This window comes from Python bivittatus, unplaced genomic scaffold (genome assembly GCF_059951505.1).
Source record: "Python bivittatus isolate LINGU-HERP-01145 unplaced genomic scaffold, Pbiv_v1 ctg000020_np1212, whole genome shotgun sequence".
Lineage (NCBI taxonomy): Eukaryota > Metazoa > Chordata > Lepidosauria > Squamata > Pythonidae > Python > Python bivittatus.
The window spans coordinates 1,006,141-1,031,014 of record NW_028277030.1 but is presented as its reverse complement, the minus strand read 5'-3'; the positions used below and the strand labels follow the sequence as shown (position 1 = coordinate 1,031,014).

Sequence of the window (24,874 nt, the reverse complement as noted above, 5' to 3'; positions counted from 1 at the left end):
TTATACAAAAACATTTAAACAGTTGCATATAAGTAGATCAATAAGATATAAAGCCTTCTAACTCTAACTATTCTTTTATTTTAAAATGTAATTCATCCTATCCCTTCTAATTTTTCCCAACAAAAGAGGATTTTATTCTTTTTCAAAGTATCTGTCAGAACAGTATAATCCTTTCCCTTCCTTGAAATCCTTACTGATATTTCTTTAGGCATAGTTATATCCACATTTTCAGTATTAAATTTAAAATCAGAGTGTACTTGAAAGACCAACACATCTCTTAACATATACAGTTGCATACTTAGAATTTATACAAAGAATTTTCTCTATTTCATCCATCATATTTATTAAATTTTCTCCTTTAATCTCAAAAATTTCCCTGGACCTTAAACAAAGTTCTTTATCTCTCAATTCCAGTGGTACAACTTTATCCAACTCTTTGTCCCTCTCACTTTCCAACAAGTTAACTGTGTCATTACCTTTTTTATTTCCTTCTTCTAATTCCTTTTTGTTTTTGTCCAGTTTTTGGTCAAGCTTTTGGTCAAGATCAGCAAATCTTAAATCAAATATTTGGTTAACACTTTGAATAATGGTTTGTGTGATTTTGAGAGTATATTCTTCAAACATGCCTTTCATCCAGTCAAGTTCACCAAATCCATGCCTTATATGCTTTTTGGTGGCCATTATTTCTGTTTCTTCTTCTTTCCGCCCTTAGTTAAAAATTAAAGAAAGAAGAAAAGGAAAGCTGTTTCTTCCTTTTGATAGTTTCCAATTTAATATTTTCACTCCCTCTTGTGGCCAAAAGTGATATTCCCCAAATGCAAATGTAACTGGATAGCCACAACAAACAGCAAGATGAGGGGGGGGCCAAATCAGCAGCCAATCCCAGCTTAGAAGTATCGGCAGATTTTGCTTTCTCACAAACTAGCAACAAAAGAGGGTCGAGTCTGCAGCCAATCATAATTTGTGAAAATCGCCAAACCAAAACTTTCCCACAGCATTTAAGAATAAATCTCTCTCAATTCCACAAAAAAAAAGTATGTAAAATTCTTCCTTTTTAAAAGCAAAAATAAAATATAGATAAAAATAGTAGAAAGCGTAGAAAACTTCTTTGAAAACATTAAAACTTCCAGATTGCATGCTCTTATTTCAATCTTTCAAATCCAGTACAACACACTTTAAAAGTCCCAGAAAATAATGAAAGTCCAGCCAAGAGAAGAAATATTTCTGTAGTGGAGGTAGCCTCTTTAAATTCTTTAAATAACTTACAACAAAAGTGATTTTAGAGGTGGGGTGGTAGGAAGTAGTGTCTCTTTAAGAGGCTTTAAATGAGGCACCAACAAGCTGATCCACCCGCTTCCCAGCCGATTGCTCACCATTCGTTTGCGACCTGTGTTCGATCAATAAGCTATAGCTGTCCGGAAGACACGTGACGCGATTCGATAGCTTCCCCTTGCCCAGAGAATGCTTCGTGTCTCAGAAAAAATTCCTGAGACACCGAATTAACCATGTTTAATGCTCCAGCTTCAGAGGGACTTCAGCCGGAGGGACCTTCTGTCATATTGTCCTCCACCGGAAGTCCGAAAGATAGATAGATATTGAAAGATTAATTGTGATTACTGTACTATAGACTTCAAGGATTAAAGAACATCACAGGAATGTTTTTGTGTAAAACCTTTTTATTAACAGATGTTCAAAAAAATAACAGAAAATTGTAACATACATTAACGTCAAGGCAATTAATTACAGTCAGTTTTCAGAATGTATCAGTTTATACAGTAGTAATAAAATTAAGTTTGTAAGATTTGTACCTTTGAGGTCAACTTAAGAGGCCCTGCTTTTTGACCTGAGAGCAATGCATTTTTAGTGGTAGCCCCATGTTCCTGAGAAATGTACTGCAGCAACCTGGCTGAGTTGGTAAAGTGAAAACTTCAAGGTCTCAAATCCCCTCTCCCAGAAGTCCTCTGGATCTGTATACCTCCTGCCTTGATATGCACCTTGACAGTTCTCCATGCCATAACTTAACTTCTAGGGAATACTTCACCTGGTGTCCTCCAACTGAACCTGCTGTGTGAGAGAGAGGATTCCCACGCCCTGTGTTACTTTCTGGCAATGTGCAAAGGGGAAAGGCCAGTGTGAAATAATTCTATAGCACCACCTCCTGGCCCTGTAGTGTTGAAATATGTGGCTAAAGAAATCAGCTCTTTCCTCTCTCCCTTTTAAAGAGATAAAGCAATAGACAAATAAAACACATTTTTATTTTATTTAAAAAAGAAAGAGTACAAAAATGGTTTGGGCCTTTAAGTAGTTAATGGAAACAGTCAATGGCATAGGAGATAAAAATAGATAATTGTTCAAATTGTTCAAGACAGTAATTTAAAAGGAACATCCATAGAAAAATATCAAGGAAAATATAAACCTATGGGCAGGCCACAAGATAATGCTGGTCTACTAATCTGGAGGCATCTGTGCTGCAAAGAGCTTTTCAGTTGCAAAAACACAAAATTACTGAGCTTGTACAGAGAACATAAATATCAGATATAAAATAACGGGTCTTTGCTATACAAGGACAAAATAAAAAACAATCTGACATGATATATCTGGCTCAGATTTTTACCTGTTCTGCCAAGAAAACTTTTGTACTAGAAACATATTTTCCTGGACTTCCCCTTCAGATCCCTAATTAATCCAGTTAGATAATTCTGAGGTTGCTGGGGAAATGGAATGAATCCAGTTTCTCTTCTCAGCTTTATTCCCAACTTCTGCCTTTTTAAAAACAAAAACAAAAAACTATAAGTTGACACTTAGCATGTTATAAGCAAGATAGGTAGACACTATCCCAAAGGGTGCGGTGCCCATATTTTCTAGAAAAAATAAAGGACAAATCTGAAAAAGGGGCAAATCTGAAAGAGGTTCATAAGGATTAAAAAAAAATGTTTATAACTTTGCTTTGCGAAGGAAAATTCAAGAGCAAAACCAAGAAAAACTTGACAAAAATGCATATTCTCATAAAAAAAATCTAAAATCAGTGTATGTGAATTATTTTAAAAAGACAATTCAGTTTTCATATTTTTCACACAAATGTGAAAGACTGGGCATTTAGTGGTACCATTCATACAGTAAAAGTTAAATGACCAAAATAAAGGACAAAAGTGGTTTTTAAAAAAATAAATCTAAAGGACAGTTTTCTGAAATAAAGGACGTATGGTCACTGTACCAACAGGTGTTAATTTCTCAGTGCAATACAGGTAAAGCCAAAAGAGCAACATGTGCTTCTCGACCTCACAGTACAGGCTCATATTTGCATGCAGCGCCATGCAAATTTCTAAGGGGTGGAGTTTGCAAGGTGACACGCATTTTGTCATTTCCTTCCCTCACAGATACCTTCATTACTAGATTCCCCTCCTCGCGCAATTCCATATGATCCCTTGTTCTCGCCCAGGGTAGTTCCTGGATGCTTAGTTGGTTATCTAAGGGAGAGTTACCTTCGCTAGTTGGCATAGTTGTTATTCCTTTCCGTATATATGCATAGGATTTAATTTCATGTCTCAGCCCACAAGATGTTTCCTGGGTATTTAGTCGATTATCTAGATGATGGAGGAGAAATGGAGAGAATATACTTGAGAGAACAATGGGGTGTCATTAGTGCTACCAGCCAAAACATATTGCTCAGCTTTTATGCATTTTCTTCATATAGAAGAAAGCGGGAAGCAGTAGTAAAACGTAAGTTGCAAACAGATGATGAGAAGCTTGGGTTTTCTTAGGGATTTAACTTTAGGAGATTTTTCTTTTGGCTTTGATGTTCTGATTTATTTGTTATGTTTTGAGGTGAATTGTAAGTATGGCAAAGGGAATGACAAAGGGAATGAATAAATAAATGTCAGGACCCCAATCAAGTTTCACGAGGAAGGGCAATTGCACAATGAATGTCCCATCTAGAAGTTTGTGCAATGGCAACCCTGCAAGCTTGTCGCTTCTCAACAAAAAGCCAAAACAAAAAGGCTAGCAACGGAGTTCTTTCCCTTGAGGAATCGTATATCAGGACTCTTCAGGGCCTATTCATATATATTGCATGCATGTATGTCACTGGTTGAAATCCTCCGGCTCTTTCTACGGCGGCCACAGCAAAGAGCAAGTTTCCGAAGAAGGCAACAGCCCCCCTCCCCCCGCTTCTATAGCAACCGCCCGGGCAGAGAAGGGAGGAGGGGAGCCGAAGCGTGGCTTTGGTCTCGACAACTTGTTGCTAAGGGAGGCACGCGAGGAGAGCTGCGCTTTGCAACTGCGGGAGAAGCAGCCTTCAGAGGTGGAAGCGGGGCGAGCTTCCACGGGTGGCCCCGAGGCAGGGGCAGGAGAAGAAAGCTCGCGTCCCGGCACACGCGCCGCAGTCGTTAAGGGCCTCCGCTGCCGGGGCCCCGGATGCCTACGGCTGCACCCAGAAGGGGGTTGGTATCGGGACAGACAGACTCCTTTCCCACCAGACCTTAAGAAAAGCGATCTCGGAGCAGAAAGCTAAACGCAAGGGGAAGTGCCAAAGAAAAATGTCGCATAAGTAAGTAAAAAGCAAAACAGTACATTTTTGTTAAATGGCAGCGTATATGTCAGTTGCTGCTAAGAGCTGTTCATTCATTGGCTAAAATATTGAAAAGCAGGAACTTGTCTTTATTACAAAATGAGAAAAATCAATAACTACACATTAATTAAGCTTCTAAAAAAGTTATAGAGTGTCTCTCTTAATGAAAGTGGGAATCTGGCAGTTATGGCTCATCCCTTACCATTTGTTGCCGATGCTCATACTATTATTTGTTCCAGTGAAAATTCATTGTTGATAAATAGTGAATATTATGATTTTAACAGTTGCTTTGGCCCATAGATAGCAGTGTATACTTTCAATAGTTGTGCATCTAGTGCAATAACATGGCTCCAGCTCTGGGGCCATGCATGATATTACAGTTTTAATTTGTGTAATACTGTTCACTAAAAATAGAATCAAGGAGCTCGGGTTTCTGTGAGTACTGAAGAAGTTTTTTTATTTGATTTCCTGGGCATTGAGAAAGCAGCTTTGAATTTTTACTGGTTTTTCATAAGAGTGGATTTGATTTAATCACTGATCAGGGAAATTATTTAAATCATGATGTATTCCTAGTCAGAAGCATAAAATTTCATTCTTAATTGATATAACCTGAATACATATTCTTCAGTATTTACACAGAATGTTGGAAGGGTAGATGCAAGAAATCTACTACTATAGATTGCCAATCTCTATTTAAACAATTCAAGTGAACAGCTCTTATGAGGATTTTTTTTCCTAAGATCCAATCAAAATCTGCTTCCTTGTAATTTCCTTGTTTCTTGTCCTGCCTTTTGGAAGAACTCTGAGCAATCCTACCCCATCTTCTTCATGACAACCTTACAGATTCTTGAAGACAGCTATCATAGCTCCTGATAGCCTTCTCTTTTCCCAGGCCAAGCATATCCAGTGCCTCCAATTATTCCTTGTAATTTTCCTTATAAGAGTCTATGATCTTGGTTGGTTTTCCCTGGACGCATCAGTTTGTATGTGTATTTTCCAAAATGCGCCCAGAACTGGACACAATATTTTAAAAGTAGTCTGACCATCACAGAATAAACAGGAAGCGTGTCTTTGCTTGACCTTGACGCTGTACTTTTGTTAATACAGCCTAGGATTACATTTGCTTTTTTTGCATCCCCAGCATATTTTGGGTTCATGTACAGTTTATGGTCAACCAAGATACCCAGATGCTTTTTATATGTACAGGTAGTCCTCACGTAACAATGGTAAATGGAATTGGCAACTGGATTCCTAAGCAATGTGGTCATTAAGTGTGATGTCACATGCTTGCCATTTACAACTTTCTTCCAACTTCCCCATTGACCTTGCTTGTCAGAAGCTGGCAATGAAGATCACAAATGGTGATCAAATGACTGTGAGACACTGCAGCCAGTTGCCAAGTGCCCAAATTGCAGTCACATGACCACGGGGACACTGCAACAACAGCAACTAAGAGGACCAGTTGTAAGTCTCCTTGTTTAGCACTGTTATAACTTCGAATGTTCGCTGAAAGAGTGGTCATGAAGCGAGGACTACCTGTACTGTTGCCCTAACTCTAACTCTGCTCTCATCCTATACTTATGCCAGAGTGTAGAATTTTGCATTTGTTTTGTTGAAATTTATCTTTCTGTTTTTTGCCCAGCGTCCCAGATTATCAGTCTGATCTTAATACTGTTCTCTAAGGTATCCCCCTAAATTTGATATTTATTCATATTTTCTAACTCCTAATCCGAGGCATCTTTAAATACGTTGTGCAGTGCATGGCCCAGAATGGAGCCCTGTGGTACGCCAGTCAACACTTGCTTCCCACTTGACATAATTAGTAATATACATTTGTTGGGCACAGTTTTTAACTATCAATGTAAGTTTAAAGATAGCCTATCCATCCTGTGTTCTGCAACTTCTTTACTAGAATCTTACAGATTTTTTTTAAAGCTTCGCTGAAGTCAAAACATACTACATCAACCACATTCCCATTGTCAAATAAATTAGTCACTATCAAAAAAAGAAATCACGTTCTTTGGCATGATTTGTTCTTGATAAAGCCATACTGGTTCCTACCAAGCAATGCATTGTTTTCTAAATGCTCACAAATTGAATGCTCAACAATTTGTTCCAGAATTTTGGATGTTATCGACATCAAGTTGACCAGTCTGCAGTTACAGATAGGTGTCCATAACTGCATCTGTGATAGATGTCCTTGGCAATTTCACCCATATTCCATTTTTATACATTTTCCTTTTAATTCTTTAATTCTTAACTCAGTTGAAAGCTCCCCATGCATCCACAATAGTAGGATGCCCCCCCTCATTTTTTTGACTCACTGCTTTTAGTATTTCGGTCAGCTCTTTCCTATTGATTAGGATCAGTTCAGAACTGTCTAATAGTTCTAATAGATTAATAGAACTAATAATCTTGTCTATTCAACAACCCTCTGGAAAATGAAGCAGTCAGCAAGATCACTGAGGAATTTGGGGGAGCTAGTATTTTTGGCATTTTTTTCCAACAGTTATCTGGGCAGTTGAAATCTCCCCTATTTTTTGTCTCCTTCTTGAAAGTTCTGTGACCTGGTCTAAATTTTCTGCCTGCCTGGTTTTCCTACCCAGACACTGAACTGGACCCCTTGTACTCTGATTTGTGAGTCTCAAATGCATGTATTTCCTTCACATATTACCTCAGGAGGGGCATGGATCTAATATCAGATGGCCCAGTTAGCAGTCCAATGACCCTTTAACTCCCTTTTGTACTTCTTCTGTTCCCCATGTTTTTGTTCTATTACGTTTTAATAAATTATATCCTACAATTCATTAGTTTTGTCCCTCCAAGTTTCACTAATGTCTACTAAATCCTATTCAGCTTCCTGTGTGAAGATTTTATTCCTGTTCTCTTTGCTCTGTGCTTTTGGAATCTTTGGTTCATATGATTTGACCTGTATTTACATGCTTCTTATTTGGTGCCTCCACATTTTGCATACCCACTCAGTTTTGTTCTCACTACATTACACTATTTTCTGGGCTCTTTTCTCCCTGCTCCCTCGAATTTGGTTTAAAGCCCTCCATATCAGATCAGTTTTTCAAGAGACCCATCCCTCTTTCTAGCTTTTATATTCACCCCTGAGGTCAGGTCGTTGGATTCTTGGTGGCCCTGGGTTCTGGCTATGGGTACTAAATGCCAGCCTAGTATGTAATAAGACCATCCTCAGCCAATATTTGATTGCAGATGAGGCAGCTGACCTGATGGGGAGGTAGGACCTATTAGATCAATCTGCCTCAGGCAACTAATCAGGCAATCCTGTGGAGTTTCAGAGGGAGTTTGGGGTCTTTCCCAAGGATCTGATGGGTAGTTCAACTAATGTCTTGGCCACTGCCTTGAATGGGTATGCATCGAGGGCCTTGGGTCAGATTGCTCCTGGACAACCTCTCACTGTGCATTGATTGCAATGTGCTCCTTGGTTCTTTGAGGAACATCAGGAGATGAAATGCCAGAAGAGATGTCTAGAGCACCGTTGGAAGAGAGGAAGAGTGAGTCCAATCGAGCATGAATGAGAGCACATATTAGGGATTCTATAATGATGATAAGAGCAGCAAAACATAGTTGTTTGCATCTGCAGATAGTCATCTCTTTTTTAAATGACCACAGGACTTCTGGAACATAATGTATCAAGACTTATAATAACACAATTAAAAGAAAAAAACATTCTCGCCCCTGCTCTGCCATCTGCATGAGGCCACTGGGTGAAGTCATCTTTCGATTTGGGGTCAGGTATAATCAGTATCCTAATGATACCCAGTTGTGCCCCTGGCTGACCAAGTAATGCTGTCAGGGTGTTGTCCCAGTGTCTGGGAGATATGCAGATGGATGGAGAGGGACAGACTCTGGATGGAGAGGAATAGACTCAAGCTCAACTTTGACAAGACTAGGTGATTGTGGATATTCAGACTACCCAAGACTGGAGATATACCATCTTTAGTCCTGAATGGGTTTGCACTTTCTCCTTTGGGACTGCTGAACAAAATTGGGGTTTTTCTTGGACTTACAGCTCCTGCTGAAGGAGCAGTTGGCAACTGTGGCCAATAAGGCCTTCACAAAAATTCATTTAGTGTGCTAATTGCATTCATTTCTGGAGCAGCAGGGACTTGTTACACACGCTGCTCCCAGGTTCAGCTTATGGTCACTCACTCACACACTCACAGTCTGTTGAGGCACGCGGATCTTGTCAGCCCCCCTTGCTTTCTACCTGGGTTTTCCAGATAGGTGCGGCTGGAGCAGACAGACACACAGCCCTGGTCAACAGTGGGGAAATAATTAGGGATACACACAAATCACTTCCAATCGAACACTGAGGCACAAGAGGTTCTTTGTAATACATGGAGACCCAGTGAATTTAAAGTAACAGCAAAACTTTACTGGTTGCAAGGTACATTTGCTCTTTCTCATACACATACACACACACACACACTCATCCACACTTACCCACGTCCTTCCCAACTAGGCTGCCAAGCACTAGCTAGAGGGACGGAAGCCGCCAAGTCTCGATCCAAAGGTGACTCAGACGACTCCGAGTGGGCGGGCTTTGGGATCCCTTTTATCCCCAAAAGTCCTTGCTGGGTTGATTTACAAGTTGATGGGATTGGGGTGAGGGTTTCCATGTGCTCAGGCCAACTTCCTTTTTCTGGTTCAGGTCCTTTTTTTTCCCTTAAAGACTTGCTTCCTTCTTATCTACTTCCCTGAAGGGATCTCATAGATAAGTTTCCTGGCTTTTGTCCTCTCTGCTTACGTGCCTGCTTCATCTTTAGGTTATGGCAGCTTCAGCCTAGTCTCACAGACTTCAGACAGTCACTCATGGCTTGGCCACTTCCATGTGGACAATTAAAATGCACTCTATGTGGAGCTGCCACATCAAGCCCCACTTTATGTGGGGCTGCCACTCAGAAACTGCAGCTGGTCCAGAATGCCACAGTATGTCTACCTAACATCTATGCACTGGTACCAGTAGGCTCCCAGCTGCAGTTCAAAGTACTGATTATCATCTATAGTCCCCTTCATGGAATATGGCCTAGTTATCTGAGGGACCATATGTCCTTGATAATTTATGCCTGTCCAGTATGATTAGGCAGGGTCACCATCCTCCAGGTCCCATCAGTTATATAGGGTCACCTGATGAGATCCAGGATATGGGCTTTTCTGTCATAGTGCTGCCCTCTGGAACAGCATCCTCCCCAGAGATCCATATGGCCACCCTGAGTTGTTTAAATGAGTCCTTAAAACCTGGCTCTTCCCTCAGGCACTAAGGTGGATGGTGGGCCCCTTGTGCACTAGAAAGTATGTTTATTTTTTCCAGATGTTGTTGTTCTCCTGTACTGTTTTAAATTGTTTTAATGTTGTACACCACCCAAAGTCATGATGGAGTTGGGTGGCCTTATATATTTAACGACATACAGCTATCTTTTACCAAGGGTAATTTATTTTCAAAAAATCCAAATGGTTCCGTTTGGGATCATTTGCATAGCTGGCTGTTCACTTCCAATATTATTCTCTCTCTTGTGCCCTCAGCTCCTTCATCTTCCTGCCCACTGCTTCATAATTTTTCACTTGTCTTCAAGCTTGTATCTGGTTGTGTCATTTGTTTGCATGTGGATCAATAGAAAGGGATATTTGTCAGTGGGCATAAGAACTAATGGTAATATTCCATCACACCCTGAATATGTGCTGCACATTCTCTTGAATCGCTGTTTGGCTGGCAGTTTGCTGCTTCAGTCACTCTCTTTAGGGAGTCTCCAATCATCACCACCCATATCCTTCTCTTCAGGAAAGAAGCAGGAATCCTTTCTCTTTGCAGAGTCTCTAACTCTTCCGTATGTTCTGAGGCTTATGGCAACTATCTAGGGTCCATGAACACCATCAGTGAATCCTGGAATCTATTGTGAAGCTCCAAATTTTAGGTCTTTCTGTCCTAAATTTGGAGCTTCCCAGTAGATTCCAGGGTGTCACATTCCTCCATTTCTTTGTCTCATCTGCATGGTTTTCTTCTGTTTTCTGAAAGGCTTTTTGGTGCTGTTGTCCTTCCACATTGGCTTCTTGTATCTGATTCAAAAATTTCTCATCCTCCCCGATAAACTTGGGGTTTGTCTGGCTTTTTCCAGCAGGCTAGATTTGTTCCAATAAATGACACATCACAAGAATCCAGAAACTTCTGGTGGGTAATTTTCTGGTAAAAAAAGCTAAGTAGCCATTATTTCATTCATTCATTCATTCATTCATTCATTCATTCATTCAATTTGTCCCCCGCCCATCTCCCCCCGATGGGGGACTCTGGGTGACTCACAACACATTAAAACAATAAATAAATATACAATTAAAACCTATAACAATTCACATTTACAAAAATAAAAGAGAAAAGATCCAGGAGGCCGATGGTTCAAGGCAGCAACGCCAGGGCACTAAGGGACTAGCCAACCCCACACTTGATGATCCCCCTCCTCACCCCAGGTCAGATGGCAGAGCCAGGTCTTCAAATCCCTCTGAAAGGCCACGAGTGAGGGGGCCTGTCTCACCTCTGGGGGCAAGATATTCCAAAGGGCGGGGGCTACAGCAGAGAAGGCCCGCCTTCTGGACCCTACTAGTCGGAGTTCTTTTGCCGAGGGGGTCCGGAGCATGCCCTCTCTGTGAGATCGGGTGGGATGGGATGAACTCATGGGGGAGAGGCAGTCCATCAGGTATCCTGGTCCCATGCCATGTAGGGCTTTAAAGGTGATAACCAACACCTTGAATTGGACCCGGAAGCAAACCGGTACCCAATGCAGCTCGCGAAGCAAAGGTGTTATATGGGTCCTCCTTCGGGCCCCAAAAATAGCTCGCACGGCTGCGTTCTGGACCAGCTGAAGCTTCTGGATACTCTTCAAGGGTAGCCCCATGTAGAGTGCATTGCAGTAGTTTATCTGGGAGATAACAAGGGCATGAGTGACCGTTCAAAGGGTATCCCAATCCTGAAGTTGTGCAAAAGCCCTCCTGGCCACGGCTGCCAACTGCTCTTTGAGCAGGAGCCGTGAGTCCAGGAGGGCCCCCAGATTACGCACTGGGTCTGTCTGGGGCAGTGCTACCCCATCCAGCACCAAAGCCGACTGTGCAGTTAGGTAGCTCTGTAATAAATGTCCGCTGAACACTGGTAACCCTACTTAAAAGTGAAAACTGGAGCCATTTATTGAAAAATTTATTCCTGGGGAAAAGGGGATTTCCTGTTCTGCCCCATTCAGATTTCAGGTAAGGGGGAGATCTCTCCATCCATGTAGATGGAACTCTTCATCTGGGGAAACCCAGAACCAAGGTGTGGTTTTTGCGGGGCGGGCAAGATAAAGATTGCAGGGAAAGATCTGTCAGGCTTATTTGGGTTGGTGTATTATGCATCAGATTTATATTTTGAAGATGGATTCACCTAAATAAAGGAAGTCAGTGCTATTAGTATCTCTACTGCTTCTTTAACATTACTAAGTGCATACACTGGTAAAAGCAAAACAGAGTAATATCTTTCTGGTTTTGTTTAACTACATTAAACTAGCATAATGTGATAAAAAGATATATTTGTGCAGACATGGGAATTACAGTAGAAACTAAGGGAGCTGATCCAAAAATTGTGATCAGGAAAAATAATCCATAAGAAAAAGGGGAGTGATACATAAAAATGTTACTAATTTAAAGATCCTACATGTTCAGAATCTTTCCTTTGGCATCCTCAGAACAGAATCAGCTCTCAAAGCAATGCTTCAGTTGAGCAACCAGGCCTTGCATTTCTTTGGCACACCATTTGTACTTTGCACATTTTCCTGCTTTATCCACAAGTATAGAAACTATACTTCCAAATGGGGTCTCTTTTACATTTCTCTGCCTGGATAGATATTAGTTAATAGTTAACAGAAGATATATGTTCACTTTCATGAGATGTACTGGTTTTTAAATCTGATTTAAATATTAAAGACTACAGTAATTTATTTCCTTAAAAAAATTGGTTGGTTTTTATCTGTCCTGGGAAAAAAGGTTACATCTTGGATTGGCATGATTTATTCAGCCCCAAATGACAAGTGATTGTTAATGATGCACATTTTAAGTACTGAAATGGTCAGTTGCACTGTAAAAAGAAACAAAACATGGGCGTTACCAACTAAAACTTATCAAGAATCTAAGAGCCTGTTTGGTGTAGTGGTAAAGGCACCAGCCTAGAAACCAGGAGACTCTGAGTTCTGGTCTCGCCTGAGGCATGAAAAACCAGCTGGGTGACTTTGGGGCAGTCGCTCTCTGGCAGCCCAACTCACCTCACAGGGTGGTTGGTGTGGGGAAAATAGGAGGAGGAAGGAGTATTGGTATGTTTGCAGCCTTGAGTTGTATATTTAAAAAAGTGGGATAAAAACCTTAAAAGAGAGCGAGAGAGAGAGAATCTTATCATTTTAGGATACTTACAGGATGATATTTTTAAATTCTCTGTCAGCCTCTTGAAGATAAGCCAGTTCACATAATGGGGTTTTCTAGGAGTGTGGGAAGAGCTTCCTTAAACGAAGTGCTCCTTTTCCTGGGATTTTGAAGTAGGAAATAAGCTGCACAAAAAGCTGCACGAACCTGTGAACGAGCACAGGTGCTTTAAGATAGTAGAGGCAGGTGCTTACATGAGTGCCCCTTTATGCTGCAAAGCACCAATTTGCCTTCAGATTTGAGCTGCTGCACATCCCTACTAGAAACTAAGTCCCCTGAAGAAAACTTGAAGGAACTGGGAAGTTCTAGGTCTTGGAAATCCTGTGAAAAGGGCTTGAAGGATCATTGAGCAGCCTTGAGTATACTGATATGATAGTATTCTTTTCAGTACCGTATCTGAAAGGATGTTGCAAAGAAGAAAGTCAGAACATGCTTTCCATTATCCCAGAGAGAAAGGCATAGAAAGGTGGATTTAAATTGCAGGAGGGCGGATTCCAGCTGAACATTAGGAGATATCTCCTAAGGGTAGCAGCAGTTTAGTAATGAAACCAATTACCCAGAAAGAAGACGGTCTTACTTTCGATGTTCGAGTAGAATCTGAAGAGCACTCTGTCAGGTATGCTTTAAGTTAAAACTTTGCACAAGATAACAGGTTGGACTTGATGGCTAATTAATTCCTTCCTACTCAGTGATTCTATGATAAATTGAGTATTCTAAGTCAATAATTTATCTTGGTAAGTAGCTGAAAAATGTAGATTAAATTGGCATCAATCATTTATGGAATAACAAACTCGAATGTCTGGTGGCAGTTTGTTTGAGAAACTAAAACTAGCCTCTTTCAAATCTTAAGAAATAGCTAAGAACGTTTTTTGTTTCCGTATACTGGATACGTTAGAGATGTTTGTGTTCTGCTTCACTGTATCCCAGGTATTTGGAATTTAATAAAATAGAAGATTTAAGGGACCCTTCTATTTTTACTGTCTCAGCTGGTACAAGATGTTATGAAATTATAATGTATCATCTTCCATGATATTACTTCTTCCTATATGAAACATTTTTAAAGATAATTATATTATTAATGTAGAATGCAGAAGTCTTTGCTCATATGAGTTCCCACTCAGCATATGAAATCAAGCTGAAAACAAGTTTGTCTTATATCTATTATTTGTAAGAATTAGAGATAAAATACTTGTGGAAAACTCTGAAAAAGTAAAGGGAAAAGTTTTTCCTGGGGCTTTCTTTTGTTTTTCTGAAAAATGAAAAACTGGATCTTTTCTTGGCAACAACATGGATGTCGTGCAATAGTACTACCTTCCTGGGTGTTTTTCATTCTCAGTCTAGTTTATAGCCCTGGGATTCCTGATGGTATATCTGTACAAATGAACGGCTGCCATTCTTAGATCTTGTTAAATCTTTAAAGCAAAAACCTTGTCTGTTACTGAGTGTGACAGGCAAGTAGTACCTTCCTGATTTTATTTACAGCCCTGGTATTTTATGATGCCTCTCATCCATCTCAGACCCAAAACTGTTCAGTTTTTTGAGATCAGACAAGATTGGCTAATTGCTTTCACCAGCTGAGGCAGAGATGTAGACATCCAGAAGAAAAAATAGAAACATTCAGGGAGAAGCATATATCTAATTCTGCCAAAATAAAAACAAGAAATGCTGGGGAAAAAACCTTTGAAATGTTTTCCCTTTTGGTTTGAGCAAAATGCTTTGAAACAAGCTCCTACTCTTGCAAAAATAGTCATAAAACATGTTTTGAATAAAAGGGTCTGCAGCATTTAAAGAAAGTGTATGTGTTTACTTTAGACATATACATCTCTCAAAATCCTGTCAGAAGCAGCTGATGTTCATCACAGCAGATCCCATTTTCTGTCTTTTTGAGGTAGATAAAGTGCTACCCCATAACACTTTCCCAGGAGGTAGTGACCACTGGGGATGCCAGTGGGTGGTAGAAGTCAAATGAGTTGTTCACCAACCAGACAATTCAGAAGCGTATGACAGATGTTGATGCGGAGGGCAGTAGAAAATTATGTATCTAGGAATGAAAGAGCTGAAGGAACAACAGAAAGCTTGGCCAAAGAAGAAAAGCAGATAAAGAAACTGGAGAAAATATTAAATGACACAAGACAAGCACAGAGAGGACTGAACTCTCCCCAGGAACCACAGAAATGATAGCCTGAGGCAGGGATTTGGCAGGAAACATATAGGAAATCAAGGTGACCTCACCAGAGTTGGAGTGCTGACAACTGGGCTATGTATGACTGTTAGGCAAAAAATACAAGGGAGAATTATCAGAAAAAGTCCTGAAAGTTTATGCACCAATCCTCCTGGAAATGGCAACATTGCTAATTTACTTGAGAATTGATACAATCCTTTTTTATTGTGTTATTTTTTTACATGCATTTCTGTGCTATCCACTTCAAGGATTGTAAGCAGCTTATGCTCAAGTAATAATACCCCCAGAACAAGGCAGGTCAGATAAACGCATCTCATTTATTCATCACTGAATTATACCAGCCTTTCTCTTTGTATAAATAATGTAGTTGGCTAATAACACTGAAAAGTACAAAGTATAAAACTGTCAAATCAGATCAAATAAAATAAAAATTAGAGTTTGTAAAATGCAAATAATTAACAGTTAATTTTTTTGTGATAGAGATGTATTTTTCCATTTTCCTAGATACTGAAGTGGGGGATATATTGATGGAGGGACAATGGTCAAGAAAGCAGGGAGCAGCCCTCATTTTTCATATAGCTTATCCATGTCTTTGAGATCTGCAACCAGAAAAGAATCCACATGGATCTGACAAGCAGTTGCTAAGGTTACCTTGCCTTCATATTAGGATCTAAGTTGAGGCAAATCCAGTCAACTTTTTCTAGGAAGGACATTAAAACTTGTTCACAATGAAAATTGTCAGTAGTGAGTCTCTGTCTGCTTTTGCTTTTCTTCCCCAACTACTTGATGGGGGAAAAGCCTCTTGTGGAAGACTATCACCAGCTTGTCTGCACAGTATAGCAATGGAGACAGAAAAATATTCACTGCCACTGAGTAGGGCTTCAGATGGACCTCAAAAAGAGGTTGGATTCATGTTTGGGCCAATTCATTCTGTATCCATCATGCACCTGGGTTGGATCATTTTAACTGATCTTCCACTTCTGCAGAAGTATGTAACAGCCTATTGCTGTTACAGCAACCTATCTAAAACTAATCAGAGAGTGATCTCTTCATTACAGCTGGGTAACAGAAAGCTGCTTCATTTTCACTTTTAGCTCTTGCTGATATAACACAAAATTCTGTGTGTGCCTTACTGCATTGATGGGACCAGGTAGCAATTGGGACAGGTTCAGTCAACATAAAATCCTGACCCATTCCTGTCTGGGCAACCTCAGCATACACATTGAAGTCTCACCAGACAAGAAGGCAAGGAAAATCTATAGTCATGCCAGAGAGCATTAGCTCTGTAAGAGGGATGGTTGTATAGTGGGGTGGACCCTGAGTCAACCACTTAAATGCAGTAGCAAACAATTGGCAGTGACATTGAATTCTTAAAAGCTACAGCCACACCTTCCCCCACCCTTGCCCTTGCCTGATTGCCTGTTTACCAGTAACCTGGTGAATAGAGCTGAGAGTGATTAATCCCCCACTTTTTTTCCAGCCAGTTCTGCATAATGCATGTCAGTGCTTTCATCTAAATGGATGGAATGAGCAGCTTAATTTTCACCTTGACTTTCTTGATTAGACACGATCTGAAAAGAAAGGGGACTTGCTTACCTTTCCTTGCAAAGGCCAGTTGCAACCTCCCAACATATCTTGCTAGTTACTATAATATCCCCTTAATTTAATGAGCAAATGAAGGAAATGGGTTTCCGTTAGACCCATTAAATGAATAGGATTCTATGTGTAAAAGTGTCTATTAAATGAATAGCCTATACACTTACCTTGTAGCGATAAGGACAGCTGCCCAGCGGCCCTGTTTTGGGTGACCAGGTCTTTCCTAGGTAAGGAGGAACCAGGGCAGCCCCTGCAGGACTGCTGTGAGGAATATTCTTGGCATCTGGCAGATAAAATCACTCAAGTTCACTCAGAGTTGGACTCTGGCTGGTAACCAAGGCATTTCTGAGCCCTGTTATCTGGGAGGAGTTCAAGCTGGTTGATCTCGAGGAAATGGACAGGCTCCTCGTGGCTGTGGGCTTGGCCACCTGATTTATGGACCCATGCCCTTCCTGGTTGGTTAAGGCCTCCCGGGAGGTGGCATGTGGCTGGGTCCAAACAGTGGTTAATGCCTCTTCACCAGAGGGGTTAGTATCAACTGCCTTGAAGGAGGCAGTGGTGCACTCCCTTCTCAGGAGGCCATCCTTGGATCCAGCTGTGTTAGACAACTTTTGTCCAGTCTCCAACCTTCCCTTTTTGGGGAAGGTTGTTGAGAGGGTGGTTGGCATGTAGCTTCAAAGGGCCCTGGATGAACCGGATTATCTGCACCCTTTTCAGTCTGGGTTCAGGCCAGGATATAGCATTGAGATGGCATTGGTTGCACCTGTGAAGGGCCCGGGATGAGGGTGGTGCAACTGTCCTGTCTCTCCTGGATCTCTCAGTGGCTTTTGATACCATTGACCATAGTATCCTTCTGGACCGGATCAGAGGGTTGGGAGTGGGAGGCACCATTTTGCGGTGGTTCTCCTCCTTCCTTCATAGCCAGTTCCAGTCAGTGTTGGTGAGTGAAGAGAGGTTGAGCCCTAGGCCCCTGCAGTGTGGGGTGCCTCAAGGCTTGAGTCTCTCCCTTGTCCTCTTTAACATCTACATGAAAGCACTGGGTGTGGTCATTCGACAGCATGGGGTACAGTATCATCAGCATGCTGATGATACCCAGCTATACATTTCTACCCCTGGCCAGGCAGATAATGCTGTTGCAGGGCTGTCCAAGTGCCTGGAGGCTATAAGCCTCTGGATGGGGATGAACTGACTTCAGCTCAACCCTGACAAGACAGAGTATCTCTGGGTTTTTGGCCCCCAAGGATCTGGTGACTTACCAACTTTGACTCTGGATGGGGTTGCACTTGCCTGGACCAAGCTGGTGCACAATTTGGGGGTCCTCCTGAACTCATGGCTCCTGCTTGACAAGCAAGTAGCAGCCATGGCTGAGGGGGCCTTTGCACAGATCCATCCTGTGCGCCAGTTGCAACCTTTCATGGACTGGGAGGTCTTGCTCACAGTCACTCACATCTTAGTCACCTCCCAGTTGCATTATTGCAATGCACTTTACATGGGGCTGCCCTTGAAAACCACTTGAAAGTTACACCTGGTCCAGAATGCAGCAGCGCACACAGTATTGGGTGCCCATAGGTTCGCCCATGTTACACCTTTATTGCATAAGCCACACTGGCTCCCAGTTTTCTTCCAGGTGCAATTCAAGGTGCTGGTTGTTATCACCTTTAAAGCCCTACATGGCATGGGACCTGGTTACTTGCAGGACCACCTCTCCCTAAGAATATCTGCCCGTCCCACTAAATCAGATAGGGTGGGCACAGTCCAGATCCCTTCCCTAAAATCTTGCCATCTAGTGGGACCTCGGAAGTGTGCCTTTTCTGTGGCTGCCCCTACCTTGTGGAAGAACCCTCCCACTGGTGATTTGACAGGCCCCTGCTCTTGTAGCCTTTCAGAAGGCTGTTAAGACCTGGCTTTTTACTGATGCGCTGGGATAGGATTGTATAGATAGATAGTATGGAAGGAGGGCAGCTGAGCCTCCTGTAGGGCAACAGCACAGGGTTTTAAGGCACAGGGTTTTTGTTTTATTGTTTTACTGTTTTATGATTGTTTTATTTATTGGTTTTTGCTTAAGATGGGCGGCCTTATAAATTTTTTAAATAAATAAATAGGATTTTGTATGTAAGTATTTTACATATATATTTTACATGTGTGCTAAATGGCTTAATAAATGTATAAAATGGCAAATGGCTTTTTTTTTTTTTTAATCTGAAGATTGCTAAATCCAGTAAGTCAAGGGTTGATTGTATTTTAATACTTGTTCCGTTCCTGACTCCTCCCCATGTCCCTGGCACATCTTCTAATACCAACCCTCGGTTAATAACACTAACGAACAGAAGCAAGTGTCTTCCTATTTAGAGTCCCAACTATCCCCCAGTGCTCAAACATAGAACAATCCATGCCCTCCATCCCCCCTTTAATGTTGGAAGTTGAAGCTCTTTGTGAACATTCCTGAGAACAGGAATCCGACCTGAGCAGTGAGTAGTGAAGCAGGTTGAACAACTGTAACAGAAAGGAAATTAAATATTTGGAAATACATTATAGGAACAGCCTATCCTTAGAATCTAAGAACTTATCTGTTACACTCTATGACCAGTCTTATTTAAGAGGGCAAGTGAGGAATAGGAAACATAAATATAGACAAACCAGATTCTGCAATATAAGCAGCATACATTTACTAAATAAATAAGGCTAAAGAAAAAAGGAAAAACAATAACATTAAGGCAGTTATATTTTTGAACTTGCACATATGTTTGCTTAATGGAAAAAAGTCCACTGGATGGTTATCTGAGTAAATATGCACAGATCTGTTTGTTCATAAATATGTCAAAAAGTAAATTTTATATGCAAAGTTATAAATAATCCATTTTGCGTTAAGAATTGTTAGATTTGATAAGAATATATGAATGGCACATACTGTATTTCTGTTTTTCCCAAAAATAAAAATAGGGGGGAAATTGTCTCCATATTCCAAAGTATTGACTGGAAATTTTGCTTTTCTAGAAAAGTCAACAAAAAGCAATTTATCTCTTAACTTGTATTTATTGATTTAATATAGTTTATAGGCAGTCCAACTCCAGGTGATTCTGGGTAGCTTACATTAAAAAAAAAAGAATAATTAAAAAAAAAGAAACATCATGAGTATCCAGAAGACAAGTTCTGTTTAACAATAAAACAGCCTACAGGGGCTCAACCAGCACTCTGCCCCAAAGCCTGGGAAAAAACATGTTTTCAGTGACTTTCTGAATGTCATCAGGATGGGAACTATATGGATCACTGGGGGGATGCTGCAACAGAGAAGTCATGTTTCCTGGGGTCCCAAGAGATGACACTATTTTATTGAAGGGACCTGAACCATACCCACTCTGCCTGATCTTACCAGATGGACAGAAACAATTAGAAATAGGTTGTTCCTCAAATTGCCAAGCCCTATGCCATGAAGGGCTTTATAGGTAATATCCATTATCTTGAATTGCACCCAGAAGCCAACTGGTAACCAGTACAGCTTGCAAAGCATTGGGGTCACATGGGCATAGCATGGCATGCCCATCACTGCCCATGTACTGGATTCTGCATCAGATGTAGCTTCTGAGTGGTCTTCAAAGGCAACTCCATGTAGAGCGCATTGCAGTAATCCATTCATGAGGTGACTAGGACCTAAGTTAATCTGAAAGGCCTCCCAATCCAGGAATGGAGTCAACTGGCATACTAGATGAATCTCTGCAAAGGCCCGCTTGGCCATAGTTGCCACCTGCTCTTTGAACAGGAGCTGTGAATCCAAGACCACCCCCAGGTTGTGCACCACTCAAATGGGGAAGTGCAACCCCATCCCATGAAGATAGAAAGTCCCCAGAATGCCCCCCCCAAAACCACAGCCATTTGGTTTTGGCAGGATTGAGTCTGAGCCTGTTCCTCCCCCTTCACACCCACATAGCTTCCAGACACTTAAGATAAGACCCCAGCAGCATCACTTGGTTGGCCTGGGGTCAAGATGTATACTTGTTATCCAGAGAGGTAGCAATACCTGACCCCAAACTGATGGATAACTCCAGTCAGCAGTCTCCTGTAGATGTTAAGCAAAAGGGGCAAGAGCTTCAAGCCTTCAGGCATCCCACAAATGAGGGGCTGGATTTGATCTCTCCATCTATCAACACTGACTGGGACTGACTGTGAAGAAAGAACTACTGCAACATGGTGCCAATCCCCACAACCAATCCAGAATGAAACAATGTTTTGAAAGCTGCTGAGAGATCAGTGTACACTAAAATCAATACACCAACCCCATCCTGGCTCTGCCAGATGTTGTTGACAAGTGCAACCAATGCTATGTCCATACAGTTCTTAGTCCTGAAACCAGATTGAAATGGGTCCAGATAATCCATTTCCTCCAGGATCCTCTGGAGCTGTTGCTTGACCACCTTTCTCAATAATCTTCCCCAAAAAGTGAATGTTGGAGACTAGACCAAAATTGTCCAGAATCGTTGGGTCCGGTGATGGCTTCTTGAGGAGGGGATGCACCACCTCCTTCAAAGCCAAATGACCTATGCCCTCTCAAAGAATTAATTAAAAAGACAGTATCAGATTTAATAGCCATAGTTCCAGAAATCAGCAGAATCAGCCAATTCCAGTTGAATTCTAAAATTCATGAAGTTTAGAATTTCATATACAATAAGTACATTTAATTGAATTCAACTGGATTTGAATATCATCAGATTTACTTCAAACTAGACATCTATAAGATTTTATTGCCAATTGTATATTATTTAATACTTCCTTTAAGAACTAACACGTTTTTTCCTCTTTCTGTTAGCACTTATAATAAAATATGGGCAGAAGCCCAAGAATCCCTCAACTGTCTGTTGCAAAAGGAGATTGAAGAGAAGTCCCAAAAGCCACTGAAAGACCGCCTGGTAGTGTTTCAGATGCTTGCTACTTTCTACATCAAATACGTGCAGATATTTCACAACTTGGAATCAGCTTATGACCAGACTGTTCACCCCCAAAAACGCTTAATTATTCGGCAAGTGCTGGATGGTGTAATGGGCCGTATCTTGGAATTGAAGAATGAAATGGTAGAATTGGAATACTCAGAATATCATTATTTTGATGACATCTTACAGGATCTTAAATTATCCCCTGTAAGTATACTTCAGAAATGCATATTTTCATGCTGTAGCATCCAGTCCCAAAATAGTACAGCTTTTTATTTTAGATTTGGCTTTTTTATTTTAGCACTTAATTTTATTTTAAAATCAGTTGTCTATCAATATTCAGTTTCACCTGAGAAAATCATAGAGAAAAACACTAGCATCTCACAGTCCTGTAGTTGTTGGTGCTTCCAGTTCTTTCATTGCAAAATGTATATGCTTTTCACCTCAGAGATAAAGAGACCTAGATCAATATTTCTGCCATGATAAATGATGGTTTTCAGTTTTTTATTAGAAATTCAGATTATTACTCTAGATGTTGTGGTTTCTATGATATAAACAGACACATCACCATCTAAAAAAAGTATTGTTAGTTACCAGAGGAGGCATATGCTCTTCCTATCTTTTGTATCACTTGTGATTGTGATAGAACAATCACTGATCTGTTTTTATAGAGCTGTTTTAAGCTACTTTCATTTTGAAGTATTTTTTGAACAGATGTTTGTTTAGCCATTTGAAATCTAAAAATGACTGTAGCCCCATTTATGGGGGAGGGATCACTAAAAAAAGATTTTGGGAAATTAGATTGAAATAAAGCTTTCATTTCTATAATTTCTAGATGGTTTTGCAAGCATCCCACATTGTTTAACAGGTAGAACCCCAGAAGGATTACAGCACATTGTGTTCCAGGAGTATCAACTTCATCTTATTCAATATTTTCTTATTGATGATATTTGCAGGCTTTGGTATATGCTTTTTAAATGTATTGAATATCTTCAGTGTTTACTCCTCTTTCAGTCATAGCTTTGTTTCATCATAAATATAAACTGTTCTGAATGCAAGTCATACAAAATTGAATTTTTCTTTCTGTAAATCTGTCTTCTATGGAGTCCTTGGTGTTATCTCAGCTTGGTTGTTTGCTTGCAGACATTTCATTACCTGACTAGGTAACATCATTAGTGTGAGTGAGTGTGGGGTTTGCTTCCTGTTTGTATACAAGAAGTCCCCAGATTAAAAATGTCCAACTTACGGACAACTCATAGTTAATAAAAATGGCAGACGGTGTTCTCCTTCCTAGAGCTGATGAACTGCTAAAGCCACGCAATGTTTTCATGAACCGCTGAAGCCGCGCATTTTTAATATACAGCCTGTTTTCAGCAGTTTTTACTGGTTCATAAAAACATTGCACGGCTTCAGCAGTTCATTGGCTTGAGGAATGAGAATGGCGTCCGCCCTTTTTAGTACTAGGCAGCCTGTTCGTAAGTATGTGTTCCGATTTACATACAAATTCAAGTTAAAGACTTAGGAACAGAATTTGTGGAACCCTGGAACTTGTGGAACCCCGGAATCCAGGGACTGCCTACAGTAGCTTGCTCTGCCAGTGTTGGTGGGGGTGTGATTTTCTCCTTGGTAGTTCCTTGATTAGGGTATTGTTTTCTGCTTGATGGTTTGTCTAGTGTTAATACTTGCTTATTTGGGTGTTGGCTGCTGGTGTTCTGGCCTTTTTTGTTTCCTTGTTAGCTTTTTGTTGTCTCTGGAATGGTGTGTAAATATGGTTTATTTCTATGTGTCTATTGATAGATGATTTGTTTGAATACCAAGCTTCCAGGAATTCCCTAGTGTTTTCGGATTTAGCTTGGTCTAGGATGTTCACAGTTTACCGGTTTAAACTATGGTTGAGTCTGTCCATGGATTGTGAGATTAAGGAGTTTTCATTGTGTCTTCTGACTGCTAGTTGGTGTTCATGGATGTGCTCTGCTAGTCTTCTGCCTGTGTGTCCTACATAATGGCTGTTACAGTCCTTACATTGTATGTTGTTTATGACTCCTGTTTTTCTTTTTGGGCTACTGGGTCTTTCTGTATTCTTTAAATCTGTCATCTTTAAGCATCACAGAGTTCACTTTTTTTCCCCAGTGCATGATTTGTATTCCAGTTTTTTCACAGTTTTTCATTGTTATGAGATAGGTAAGTAGGTAGCCTCTCCAAATCTCTCTCTAAAAGTTTTTCCTTCTTGTTGTTGTAAATAGGATGTAGTTATCTCAGGATCGTAGTTTGGCAACATCTAACCATGAGGTGACTGTTGGGAATATTTCAGAGAATGTAATAGATATATTCTATCTAAGAAATGCATATTAAGCATTTCTTATGGCACCATATTAAGACTTCTCTTCATGGATCACTGCCTTGTCATGGTGAAGGGGCCTGCATAACTCAATGAAGCCATGAGCTATGCCGTGCAGGGCCACCCAAGACGGACAGGTCATGACAGAGAGTTCTGACAAAATGTGGTCCACTGGAGAAGGAAATGGCAACCCACTCCAGTATCCTTGCCAAGAAAACCCCATGGACAATATCAAAAGTCTGAAAGATATGACACCAGAAGATGAGCCCCTCAGGTCAGAAGGTGTCCAATATGCTACTGGGGAAGAACGGAGGGCAATTCCAAGTAGGTCCAGAAAGAGTGAAGCAGCTGGGCCAAAGCCAAAAGGATGTTCAGCTGTGGATGTATCTGGAAGCAAAAAGAAGGTCCAGTGCTATAAAGAACAATATTGTATAGGAACCTGGAATATAAGATCTATGAACCAAGGCAAGCTAGATGTGGTCAAACATGAGATGACAAGGTTGAACGTTGACATCTTGGGAATCAGTGAATTAAAATGGACAGGAATGGGTGAATTTAATTCAGGTGACCATTATATCTACTACTGTGGGCAAGAAACCCTTAGAAGAAATGGAGTTGCACTCATAGTCAATAAGAGAGTGGGAAAGGCAGTAATGGGGTACAACCTCAAAAATGACAGAATAATCTCAGTGCAAATCCAAGGCAAACCATTCAACATCACATTAATCCAAGTCTATGCCCCAACCACTGATGCCGAAGAAGCTGAAGTTGACCGGTTCTATGAAGACCTACAACACCTTCTAGAACTA

The 24,874-nt window shown here is 40.8% G+C and overlaps 1 protein-coding gene across 1 annotated transcript in view; it reads left to right on the top strand.

The window, feature by feature from the left end:
* Window positions 1–3,444: 3,444 nt before the first annotated feature.
* The window catches only part of DRC11 (dynein regulatory complex subunit 11), a 119,031-nt gene continuing 97,601 nt past the window's right edge, over window positions 3,445–24,874 (top strand). The window contains exons 1-2 of the mRNA XM_088132851.1: window positions 3,445–4,546; window positions 21,607–21,934. Of these exons, the coding sequence (XP_087988977.1) occupies window positions 4,536–4,546; window positions 21,607–21,934 (339 nt within the window). The 5' untranslated portion in view covers window positions 3,445–4,535. The remainder of the gene's footprint in view (window positions 4,547–21,606; window positions 21,935–24,874) is intronic.